The sequence below is a fragment of the Geotrypetes seraphini genome, chromosome 13 (assembly GCF_902459505.1).
Source record: "Geotrypetes seraphini chromosome 13, aGeoSer1.1, whole genome shotgun sequence".
NCBI classification, from domain to species: domain Eukaryota; kingdom Metazoa; phylum Chordata; class Amphibia; order Gymnophiona; family Dermophiidae; genus Geotrypetes; species Geotrypetes seraphini.
In genome coordinates, this window is record NC_047096.1 from 12,824,479 (window position 1) to 12,837,899 (window position 13,421).

Sequence of the window (13,421 nt, forward strand, 5' to 3'; positions counted from 1 at the left end):
TTTCAATGGAAGGGGATGCAGGCAACGTAGGGGGTGGGGGGGATTCAATGGAAGGCAGGCAGGCAGGCTGGCATCGGGGGGGTGGGTGGGGTGGTTTCCATGGAAACATGCTGCTCAGGGGGATGGGAGGCAGGCTGGCATCGGGGGGGGTTCAATGGAAGGGGAATGGGAGGCAGGCAGGCTGGTATCAGAGGGGGTGGGGGGTTTCAATGGCAGGCAGGCAGGCTGGCATCGGGGGGGATGGTTTCTATGGGAACATGCTGCTCAGGGGGATGGGAGGCAGGCAGGCTGGCATCAGGGGGGGTTTCAATGGAAGGGGGATGGGAGGCAGGCAAGCAGGCTGGCATTTGAGGGGGGGTGAGGGGAGGAAGGAGGCACTGTGGGGACTAAGGACATAGAAAGGGGTACTGGGGGCACTATGGACATAGAAGGGGCACTAAGGACATAGGAAGGAGGCACTGAGGGCACTAAGGACACAGGGAGATTCACAGACAGAAAAAATGACAGAAAGGCAGCGTGCAAGGAGAGACAGACTAAGAAAAAAAAATACCCAGGCAGATAGACATCTATTCTAGCACCTGTTACAACTTTCAAGCTTATGGGAAGGTCTCTGTACATGACTAGATCACTGTGTCTGAGGGCATGATGCTTGTTTGGTTTCCAAGGTGTTTGAAGGCACGTGTCCTCTAAATCTTTTTTTTTTTCTTTTTCTGCTTCTATGCTTTCTACCAAGTTCAAGTGCTGGATAGTTCTTTCCCAAATCAAGCTTCTGTTATCTGGAATAATTTACCTTCTAATCTAATCTAGTCTTCAGTTTATATACCGGGTCATCTCCCGTCGGAGCTCGACTCAGTTTACAAGTGGTCAAAGACAAGAATCCACATGAAAGTAACAAAAGTAGGGGAAAAGGGATTATTTAAGTCTATCATAAAAATAGGTCTTGCAATACTGTCAGTTAATAGATTCTATAGGTAAACCGTTGAGATATTGTGAAAACAACAAAGTTTTTAAGACTTTACGAAACCGTTGCAGCGGTGACGGGACTAAATCGCGCGAGACAACGGCGCGCCGACAACTGAGCGCAAGCACTATTTTAAAGGGCTCCGACGGGGGGGCATGGGGGGGAACCCCCCACTTTACTTGACATTGCGCTGGCGTTGTGGGGGGCTTGGGGGGTTGTAACCCCCCACATTATACTTAAAACTGAACTTTTTCCCTAAAAAACAGGCAAAAAGTTCGGTTTCAAGCATAATGAGGGGGGTTACAACCCCCCAAATCCCCCACAACGCCAGCGCGATGTCTGTTAAGTAAAATAGGGGGGTTCCCCACCAACACCCCCCGTCGGAACCCTTTAAAATAGTGCTTTTCTTCGGCGCGCCGTCAACCTTGCGCTCAGTTGTCTGCGCTCAGTTGTCGGCACGCCGTTGTCTCGCGTGATTTTTCTATGAACCGTTGCAGCTGACCTATCAATCTAATAGAGTCAGGAAGTCTATTCCAAGTCTCTACCAACTTGAAACCTTCTTACTTGGTTTTTCACCACCATTTGAAAATATCTTCAGGGCCGTTGTACTAGAGCTTAGCACGAGTGCTACATACCATGTGCACCATGGGAAAAAAAAAGGGCATGCAGCATTCAGCGTGCCCTAATGTCCAATGGTGCACACCAAGCTTTATTAAAAAGGCAACTTTATTTTGCAAATTTCTTGCTTAACTATGGGCCTCTTTTATCAAACCGCCGTAGAGCCTGGTGAGGTAAATGACGCTCATTCAGTTCCTATGAGCGTCCGAGCATTTACCTCTCCGGCCCACGATAAAAAGCTGTACCGCGGTTTGATAAAAGGGAGCCTATGTTTTTTTTTATGACTGAAGAACCTTGTTATTGAGAAATTTGTACTTTCTGGAGTCTATTCTGGCTATATTTTATAATAATATGCTTTGGTCCCTGCGGGAGGGGTTTGGTAGACTATAGATGTATACATTGCATTGTATTGCGTCGTATTCTCACCTCACATTCCACAAGGTAGATGCACCTGGTGATGCCATGCAGAAGCATACCCTTTGTAAAGCTGTCTGGTTGTTGTTTCAACAGGCTCAGAAGCCGCGTCAGCTCGCCAGACTTCTTTTTCAAGTCATGTCTTATGGGAAATCCTAAGCAATCAAATATTTATCAATAATCTAGAAAGCCAAAATTTGCATCAGGATGTTCACTCATTCAGCAAGACTCCTGCCGGGTCCTAGCTTGCACCGTGCTCCACCATATAAGTAATGTGAACGCCTGACCCTCTGAACAGGGCTTGCTCCTTTGGCATAGGGACCTACTTGTATAACCTGTCGAGAACAGGATAGGCCAAAAAGGCCAGGTGATGCCATAATAAACATAAAGACATTTAAAAAGCAGACTCAAGCATAATATGTACTAACAAAGCGACGCAAAAGAACATAAAAACAGGCACGCGGATACTTTTGAGTAAAACAGAGAAAAGTGAAAGCAGATAACGACTATATGGCCTATCCCAGGGATCTCAAAGTCCCTCCTTGAGGGCCGCAATCCAGTTGGGTTTTCAGGATTTCCCCAGTGAATATGCATTGAAAGCAGTGCATGCACATAGATCTCATGCATATTCATTGGGGAAATCCTGAAAACCCCACTGGATTGCGGACCCCTGGCCTATCCTGTCCGTCCATCTATCCATGCTGTCTGGTATGTCTGTTCTAAGCCCTCTCCCCTTCTTTTCAAATCTTGGTGGGTAGAATGAAGCATCTACATCTACGTTCTCAGCTCAGGGCTCGCCGTTCTGGTTGCTATGACACAGAAGGAGGCTTTTTGTCACATACTTACGTGATGCATTGTATGCCATGCCTTTGCTGCATGTGTCTTGTTTCTGTAGACAGCCAGCTATTCCTGACTTGATAACTTTGTATGCTAGGTAGGCGGTCCCTGCTCCAGTGATAAAGAAAAGCACGTTCCTCCTGATATTTGGATCTAGGAGGTTTTCCATCCTCATGTCATCATGTACATAGAGCCTGTGGCCTGAGTCTCAACAATGCCTACTGTTCCATTCCGGAACTGCAGGTGCTGCTGAGCGTAGAACATTCTGGAACTGGAAGGTGGAGAGGGTGTGATGGTAGTGCTTCTGAGCTTAGAACATTCTGGAATCAGGGTGCTGTTGCTGGTTTGCTTAAGAGACACCATTCAAGGTGATAGTCCTTCTCACAGGATGTCTTAAAAAGTGATACTTCAACTCTGGGGTGAGGTGAGATATCCTGGAAGAGAGGAAGAACTGAGGTATGACAAAGACAGTCAAAAGGTGTAATACTATAACAGACAAACAATTTTTTCTTAATGAAAAGGAAATTCTGCAGCAGGAGGTCATGTTGTGAAGCTGGAACAGAGTAGAGCACTGTCTCTCAAACTTTCTCGAGCCGAGGCACACTAAAGGTAGCGGCCACGGCTTGAGGCACCCATAAGTGCGCGGACATCGCCATGATGACATCATGGATATGCGTGACATCATCACGTTGACGTCCGTGCATGTGCAGAGGCCCTCCAGATGGGCCCAGAGATGCCAGTAGGGGGTGCCAGCAGGGAAGAGAAGGAGAGGCACTGATGCCAGCTGATTGCCTACAGCAGTGTTTCTCAACGACTTCAAGCTAAGCACCCCCTAAGTCTAACAAATATCAACTGAGTACCCCAACCACAGACCTCCCTAGGCCCACCCAAGCTCTGCCCCCAGATCCCATCCCCTCTACGAATTGTAATGCGATTTTTTCCATTCATTTTTCAGATACACACAATATACACAGCAGATATAAATTCTCAAAACTGACACATTTCAATCACTATATTGAAAATAAAATCATTTTACCTACCGGCGATCCTCTGCAGGCTGCTGTAATTAGCTTTAAAGGTGAGACCGATGGGCCAGTGAAGAAATCGGAGGATGCTAGAGAGAAGGGGGAAACATGCAGGCCTTCGGTGAATCGGGCAGCGCTGGCGCTGTACCGCTTAGGAAAGTCAGCTGGCAGGCGCCTCTCTTCCTCCTCAGTGTGCTGCAGCACACTTGGAATCTCAGGAGACACACAATTTGAGATACACTGGAGTAGAATAATAATTTAATGGCTAGTGCAGTGGGCTGGGAACAGGGTTTGAGTCACACAGGATCGATTTATTACTCCATCAAAGCTTACAAAGACTAGGAGACACTTGATGAAGTTATAGGGAGACAGTGGTGTAGTAAGAGGGGGGGGGGGCGGTCCGCCACGGGCGCCGTCTTGTTGGGGGCACGGTCACCCTTCCTCCTCTCTGTCCCCCTGCTCCTTCCCACTCCTCCCCCGCCACAGACGTGCCTTCACTTCCCACCACTGTACCTCTCTCTACCTCTTCACCGGCGTGAGCAGCGTCTCAACCTGCTGCTCACATCTAATGTCACTTTTGAGTCCCGCGCCAAGGAGGTGATGTCAGAGGCATGTTGGTGATGCTGCTCGTTCTGGGGAAGTTAAAGAGGAACGGGGAAAGGGAAGGGGCGGGCGTGCAGCAGGAAGGTGGGGGAAGGAGCAGGGGTGGAGAAAGTGGCGGAGGAAGGGGAGCCACCACCCCGAGCACTTCTCACCCTTGCTACCCCACTGCAGGGAGATACATTGAAAACCAATAAGAGGAAATATTTTTTCACTCAGAGAATAGTTAAGCTCAGGAAAGTGTTGTCAGAGGTTGTGGTAAGAGCAGTTGATGTAGCTGGCTTTAAAAAAGGTTTGGACAAGTTCCTGGAGGAGAGTCCATAGTCTGCTATTGAGACAGACTTGGGGGAAGCCACTGCTTGCCCTAGATCGGCAGCATGGCATGCTGCTACTATTTGAGTTTTGGCCAGGTACTAGTGACCTGGATTGGCCACCGTGAGGACGGGCTACTGGGCTTGATGGACCATTGGTCTGACCCAGTTTGGCTATTCTTATGTGAGCCAAGTATAGGACAATTAAGCCATTGTAACATCACTGATGAAGTTGGCTCTGAGGCACTGTGGAATGAGGCATTATGACATCACAATCTCAGCTCTGGAATCTTGCTCTCATTGGTGTTTTGGCCAGGTACTAGTGACCTGGATTGGCCACCATGAGAATGGGCTACTAGACTTGATGGACCATTGGTCTGACTCAGTAAGGCTATTCTTATGTTCTTAACCCTTTCAGGACCATAAGGATCGTAGGCCAATTTTTGTGGTTTTGACGACATTTTTATGGTAAAAAGGGCTTGCAGATGCCAAAAAATTGATTTTTTTTGTGAAATATCATTATTTTTTAAAAAAAAATCACACTTCTGGCTTATGGACAGTGTGGCAAGTGAATCTTCTAGTCAATCTGGCAACGACGCTAATGAATGAATGTCGGAACCAGTTTGTTTACATAAAGGCAGTATCATATGGAATCCGTACATATCAAATTTAGAACTGTAGACTATCCCAATCAAAATTTATAGGATTTTAAAGTTATGGGACAAATATGTCCCTTGGTCCTGAAAGGGTTAACTCCTTATGATTCTGGGCAAATCTGTGACATTCCATTGCCCCAGGCACAAAATTTAGATTGTGAGCCCACTAGGAAAGAGAAAGTACCTGCATATAACACAGTACAGTATATGTAAATACAGTTGTACCACAGAACAAGGAGTTATTTCTTTGCAGACTATCTCAGCGTTTTTCAACCTTGTCCTGGACACATATCTAAACAGTAAGGTTTTCAGGACTTTCATAATGAATATGTATCAGATCAAATTAGCATACTCTGGGTTTCCAGTGTTTCCAAATCTATCTCATACATATTCCTTGTGGGTAAACTGAAAACCAGAGGAGAATTGCAAAACACTGCACTAGCTGATGGAATTGCAGGTTGGCCATTATCCCCCTAATTCCATCAAAAGAGCTAAAAGTTAGTAGGTGTGTAATTTAATTGAAAAATGAGCCAACTAGAGCCAATAACTTGGATCTTAACAAACAAACAAAAAAAAACACAAAACACCCCACAATAACCCATAGTAAAATGAAGCCAGGTAAAGACTATCTGTCCTATCTAGTCTGCCTAACTCCGCCTCTCCCACGACTCAGTAGGGAAAAAAAAAAAGATTGCTTTCAAGCAGCGGGCTGACATCTTTTCGCCAGCCCGCTCAGGAGAGGAGTGCGATCACCGCTCCGCCTCTCCCACGACCTAACAGGGAGAAAAAGATTTTATCTCCTCTCCCTGCTGGTAACGGGGAGGAGGTCGAGCTGGCTCGACCGTCCTACATGCCGGTCCGATGTAGTCCCTCTGTGGCGGTGTGGGCTGGCTCCCGCCTTCATCTGCCCTCAGCACGCCGTTGTTGCAGCTTGAATTCAACGGAGCTGGTCCTATGCTGGTTCGGGAGGGGGCAAAGCAGTGCTCCCACACTCCTCTCCGCTAGTGGCTGGACATGAACACAAGGAGCCGAAAGCCAGAACTCTCCCATCCACCACGAAAAGAAACAGGACCCAATTCTTCAACTCTTAACCGCCACCATAGAACCATTCAGGCATCAGGCAACGGCTCCATCAGCTGCCAGATCGGAGCAACTGTCAAACTGGAAATCGGTAGATGAGCTCAAAAGAAGCAAACATCAATGAGACTGGAAGTCCCAAATGAAAACAGCAGAGACAGAACAAAAAACCAACAAAAAAGAAATTTAAAAGAAAAATCAACAAAGGCAAAATAAAATAAAAACAAAAGCAGGACAAGGGAGACAGCACAGAAGATGACCTAACTGGCCGCCATCTTGTTGGAATATTCATTTCTATCTCTACCTCTGTCTTTATATTTTTAGCTTTACTTTTCATAAATTGTTTCTTCAGGTACTTTAGTTAGATTTTGAGCCTTTGGGACAGTTAGGGAATTTCCAAGTACCTATCTTATTTATTTTTATTTATTGTATCTTTTAATGCATCATTTTTGTAAACCGCTTAGAAACCTCACGGTTATTAGTGGTATATAAGAATTAAATTTAAATTAAATTAAATTAATAACAGTTTATATACCGCAGGACCGTGAAGTTCTATGTGATTTACAATGATTAGAAATGCTACAGATTGAGTAGAACTAACATCGTTAAAATCTAGTGACTAACAGCTCTAGAGATCAGTTATTGTGGGAAAGATTGTGCAAATCAGCTTCCTACGTACTTTAGGAACAGATATGTTTTTAGGTGTCTCCTAAATTCCCCGTAAGTATTGGCAAGCGTAAGTAATTGTTTCAGATCATTACCCCGTAATGCTGCTTGATAAGAGAAAAGATGTTGGTGATGTCTTTTAAATTTACGTCCTTTAACCGGAGGAGAAACAAAAATCAAGTCTGAACTTCTCTTATGTCTATTGATTGAAAAAGAGAAAAGGTCGGTTATGTATTTGGGGGCTAGGCCGAATAGCACCTTAAAGCAAAAGCATCCAAACTTAAACTTCACACATGCCTCCATCGGCAACCAAAATAGAAAAAGGGGAGATAATCTGTAAATGATTGTCGGTTGATTCCTCCTGGCACTATCCCAAGCTCGACATGCTTCTCCTCGGTCTTCTGCTTTCTATTACGTAGCATCCTTTTTGTGGAACTCCCTTCCTAAATCTTTGCACCCAGAGCTCTTTTGTCCAAAATTTAAATCTGGATTAAAAACTCATTTGTTTGCTGCAAATTAATGACTGACCTGACATTTTATCAGCTCCCAGCTTACTCTCTGAAGGTTAGTATCTGGGTTTTAATCTCTAATTAGAACTGATGATTTTGTTGAATTTTATGTTTTTATCTGATCTTTGTCTCCTTTTATGCTATCCAAAGATTGAAGTCTGTATATTTTATGATATGTGCACCACAGTTTTCTTTAAACATTTAAATACTCAATTAGGATCATGATTTAATTATATCTTGAACATTTATAATAACATTTCAATTTAGATTCCTTATATTAGATGCCATGGTGGCTTTTTCGAATGGCGTTAGTTTTGATGATCTGATTACTTTATATACTTTACAGATTATCTCCCCTTTTTCTATTTTGGTGTATATCTATAGGGTTTGATATACAGCTAAGGCCTCTCTATATAGTATCCATCGGCAACCAATGCAGAAGTCGGTAGGAGGGAGTTATAAGATCGAACTTCTTCAACCCAAAGATCAGCCTGACTGCCGAATTTTGCACTAGTTGCACTATGGCATCTGTCCCAAGTTTTCCTAAATTCAAATACACTTTTTGTCTCCACCACCTCCACCAGGAGGCCATTCCAAGCATTCGCCACTCTTTCCATGAAAAAGTATTTTCTGAGGTTACTTCTGAGTCTATCCCCTTTCACCTTCATCCTATGCCCCTCCAATCCAGACTTTCTTTCCAATTTGTGAATCGTTCTATGCCTAATTAGGTTCAAGGGATGTACAATTTAAGCGATAGGCAAAAAAGATAGAAGAATTAAGCAAGAGGAGGGGAGGGAGAGGGAGAGTCTTCTCAGGGAAGAATAGAGTAGACGTTACAAGTACAGTTTACATTGGATGAGGATATGATGTTCTTTGAGATAGAACTAATAGTGAAAGATGTATATCAACAATCAAAAATAAGTACCACCACAAGTTGATATTCTAGAAATAAACTAAACTAAACTAAACCTTAGGTTTGTATACCGCACCATCTCCACAAGCCTAAATGGAGGAAAATATCTCAGACTCACCACTTAGGGATCATAAACAATTCACCCTAAAAGTTGTGGTGTTGAGTTTCTTTCATTGATCAAAAAACCTCCATCCTATCCTAGTAGCTGATCATTAATAAATTATTTTTTAACTTTTAAATACTTTTTAAAATTAATGATAGCATCATAACAAGTTCAGTTCAGATAAAGTGCCACCCCATAACATAAAAATATCATCTATGAATCTGTGCCAACTCAAGATTTTTTCAGCAAACGAAATTCATCATATATAAATTAGTTGGATCCGATGTGATTTTAAAGGATCAATTGAATACATGAAGTAAGTCTTTTAGTGCGCTATTAGAATTGTTTGGTAGTTATTTTGAATGAATCTTTACTATAAGCTTTTCTTTTCTTTCTTGTTGTGTATCTTAACTAGCTCGTTTCCTGATGAAGCCTGTTTCTTAGGGCGAAATGGGACTCGTCGAGCAATTGAATTTTCAGCACTTTATCCTTGTGCAAGCAACACAGCAATCGTCACTTTATGTTTGTGCAATGCAGCACTAGAGCACTTTAATCTTCATACAGTGCCTCTATTTTTCTTTGCATTAATTAGATTTATTCAAATATTGTTATGATGCTATCATTAATTTTAAAAAAAGTATTAAAAAGTTAAAAAATAATTTATTACTGGTCCAGTCACTAATCATGAGTATCCTAGACTACTGCAATATCATCTACCTAGGTTCATTTAAAAAAACGTCAAACGCTTAAGACTCGTTCAGAATGCAGCCGTTCAACTCATCTACAATCTCAAAAAATCAGACCATATAAGCCCCTTCTACAAAAAAACTGCACTGGCTGCCAATGGAGGCAAGGATTATCTTCAAATTTGCTTGCCTCTGCTTCAAAACCCTAACAGGCTCGTCTCCAATCTACCTGTCAAACTAAACTAAACTAAACCTTAAGTTTATATACCGCGTCATCTCCACAGAAGTGGAGCTCGACACGGTTTACAGGAATTAAAAACACAGAAAGGAGCTCCAATGGAAGGAAGGAGGGCTGTCAGATCACTTTGTCCGTCCTGGCCCCACCCGCACACGTAACGCCCACTTGTTTGCCTTCCCGTCCCTAAAGTGCTGCATCTACAAGAGATTCCTTGACAGATCCCTGGCGTTCCAGGCAGGCAAATGGAACAAATGTCTGTCCACTCTCATTTCTAATTCTCCCTCCTACCAAACTTTCAGGAAATCAATCAAAACTTATCTCTTTGACAAATATCTCTGACTCCCGCCCTCCTTGTAACTCTACCTTTAACTATGCCTTGTACCTCCCACCTACCTGCACCTCCTACCTAACTGCACCCGTCTTCCTAAGCTACGCTGATGACTTGTTTATAACCTCGCTATCACCTTCTTGCCTGCTCCCACTTGCTAAGCTATATTGATTGATTGACTTATTTGTAACTACACTGTAAATGTACAGTCTCTTGTCATGTAAACCGCTCTGAACTATTCTGGTACTGCGGTATACAAAAATAAAGTTGTTATTATTATTATTATTATTATTATTATTAATAATGATCAGCTACTAGGATAGGATGGAGGTTTTTTGATCAATGAAAGAAACTCAACACCACAACTTTTAGGGTGAATTGTTTATGATCCCTAAGTGGTGAGTTTGAGATATTTTCCTCCATTTAGGCTTTATTTCTAGAATATCAACTTGTGGTAGTTCTTTGAGTTAGAACAGCTACTGATTGTCGATGGAGTGTATTGTCTCAAAGAGAAGAGTCTTTAGTTTCTTTCGAAATCTGAGATAACAGGGTTCCTGTTCTAGGTCTTTGTGCCGATGTAGGTGACGATTGTGTTAAATAAGCATTTGTACTTCATTCCTTTAGGAGACGGGAGGATCAGAAGACGTTTCATGATGTTTCTGGTTGAATTGGACCAAAAATTGATGAAAAGGTTTATCAGAGGTTCAGGTGAGCTTGCATATAAGATACGGTACATAAGGCATGATATTTTGAATTTAATGCGTGCAGAGATTGGTAGCCAGTGAAGTCTGTTGAAATAGGGCAATATGGTGTCAAATTTTTTCAGTTTGAAAACTAGCCATATTGCTGTGTTTTGAATCAATTGTGGTTTGTGCATGAGGGTGGTGTTTATACTTTCATAAAGGGAGTTGCCACGAAGGTATTCAAACATCTCCACCGTCATGGCACCTTGTTTGGGTAATAGTACCAAACCCTATGTGATCCACTAGAGGGCAGCAAAGCCTAACAAGGATTTCTGTTAGCTTTTTATAAGCAGGGTTGGATCTCTGATCAAATTCAGGGCTGGGCCACCGTCTGCCCAGCTACACTCACTCATTCACATGCTCGGTATTTTGGTTTGTGCAGTTAGCCTCGGTGTCTGCATGTGTTGTACACTAAAAGGAAAGACTCCTGTCCCTTCAATCAGATCACACATCAAGTTTCAAGTTTTATTTAAAATATGATTAATCGCTTAATCATACTTCTAAGTGATGTACATAGCTAAAATCCAGAAGAGCAAATTGACACTCCTAGGCTAGATCACTGTATCAATAATCATGCAATCAGCATAAAAAAAAGAAACCTCACAAGTCACAACCACACCAGTTTAGGTAAAGTTACCATATGGCTCCAGAAAAATGAGGATGGATTCAGACATCCGGATTTTACTTCCAATGAAAAGCAATGGAAGTCAAACCCAGATGTCTCAATCCGTCCTCTTTTTTTCTAGAGTCATATGGTAACCCTAAGCATAGGACTAGTTGAAGAGCCATGAAATTAGTGTGGCTTAGAGTTACCATATAGCTCCAGAAAAAGAGGATGAATTGAGACATCCAGGTTTTACTCCCATTGCTTTCAATGGAAGTCAAATCCAGATGTCTCTATCTGTCCTCCTTACTTCCATTGCTTGTAGTAGAAGTAAAACCTGGATGTCTCAATCCATCCTCCTTTTTCTGGAGCCATATGGTAACCCTAGTTGTGGCAACACAGGTTGCCACCACTTCAAAGGGTCGCTATGCCATTCTGGAAGGAATTACTTCCTCCCTGCTCTTCAGATCTCCATGAGAACCTCTCCCCACCCTGCCCAGGAATAGAAGACATTTGGGAAATTAAAATGGTCAATCCTTTGAAACGGTCACAAAGGAACCTAATAGGTCACTGGTTTCGTTACTCATTACCAGAGACATTCTTCTTATAGCTGTAGGTTCTGTTTGTCTTTCTCGGTTTTCTGACTCCCCCTATCATATTTCCTATGAAAATAACACCATCACACTCCACCCTTGTAATATAACCTATAATTTATTTGCATTGTTCAGGCAGTCGCATCTGTAGCTCATTCTTCACTGAACCTGATGAAGGGAGAGCAGCTCTTGAAAGCTAACAGCATAGTGAAATAAAAACAAAAGTCTCAAAGACAACTTTTTCTAGACTTTCATTTTCTACCTTTAAGCTTTTAAATCCCAAATTCCAGCACCTGTCTGGAAAGCAGCCGTTTATGCCTCACACAGACAAATGCACTTTCAGCTACATGAAGCAGTTACAGTGACTAATCTCCCCTTCACCTCTATTCAGGTGAACTCTAGGTATTCTTTCCCACAGAAATCCCTTCCTTTAGCCCCAAAGATGCCAAGTTACCTAGAACAAGGAAGATGAATTGAGACAGCTAGGTTTTACTCCCATTGCTTTCAATGGAAGTCAAACCCAGATGTCTCAATCTATCCTCTTTTTTTCTGGAGTCATATGGTAACCCTAAGCATAGGACTAGTTGAAGAGCCATGCAATTGGTGTGGCTTAGGGTTACCATATAGCTCCAGAAAAAGAGGATGAATTGAGACATCCAGGTTTTACTCCCATTGGAAGTCAAACCCAGATGTCTCAATCCATTCTCCTTTTGCTGGAGCTATAAGATAACTCTATACCTAGTTCCAGGAAGGAGATTTTGGCACAGTTCTGGATTTCTGACCATCCCATTCTGGTGCATTATGGAACTTGCAGTTCTGATGTCAATGGTCAGGATCGTGCACTACAAATCCCACACTGCTTTGGGATGTAAGTTCAAAACCAGGACTGGCCAAAATGTCTCCAGCCTGGAACTGGATAATCTGGCATCTCTGGGCCACAGGACATGAAGCCAGTTAGTAAAAATGTCTTGCCAGCTGCTAAAATCCATCTCTGAGGCCCAGTACACTGATTACAAGCAAAATATTCACCACATTTCCAACATCTTGATAAAAGGTAAAGCACCACACCAGAAAAGCAGGTAAGCCTAGGACTCACCTGCCCAGTTTGTTTGGTGAAATACCATATGGCTCCAGAAAAAGGAGGACAGAGTGAGTCATCCGGGTTTTGCTTCCATTGTGTTCAATGGAAGTAAAACCCAGATGTCTCAATCTGTCCTTTTTCTGAAGCCAAATGGTAGCCCTAAGTATGCAGCTACTTTGGAAATAATAGATCACATCTTATTTCTGCAAAGCATAGTATTAGATGAGGGACTTCCCTCAAATCTAAGGTAACACAAATCTGGTCCTGTTTTAACTGATTTACATACGTGGAGTTGGAGTTCTCATTTCTTTAAGAGAAACAGGAACAATAGGAGCAAGTCAGGACCAGATCAGCTAGGGGTAGGAAATCACGGTCATCAACCCAGTTTCTAACTCCTTATTCACCTTTAAGATCTATTAAAGTCAACAGGTCAGTACTCCCTTCGGTTAACAGAGCAA

General features: G+C 42.8%; 1 protein-coding gene across 1 annotated transcript in view; it reads right to left on the reverse strand.

The window, feature by feature from the left end:
• The window catches only part of ARMC12 (armadillo repeat containing 12), an 83,746-nt gene that overhangs the window by 27,114 nt on the left and 43,211 nt on the right, over positions 1 to 13,421 (reverse strand). The window contains exons 2-3 of the mRNA XM_033917501.1: positions 2,840 to 3,264; positions 2,006 to 2,148 (exon numbers count right to left, since the gene is read on the reverse strand). Of these exons, the coding sequence (XP_033773392.1) occupies positions 2,006 to 2,148; positions 2,840 to 3,005 (309 nt within the window). The 5' untranslated portion in view covers positions 3,006 to 3,264. The remainder of the gene's footprint in view (positions 1 to 2,005; positions 2,149 to 2,839; positions 3,265 to 13,421) is intronic.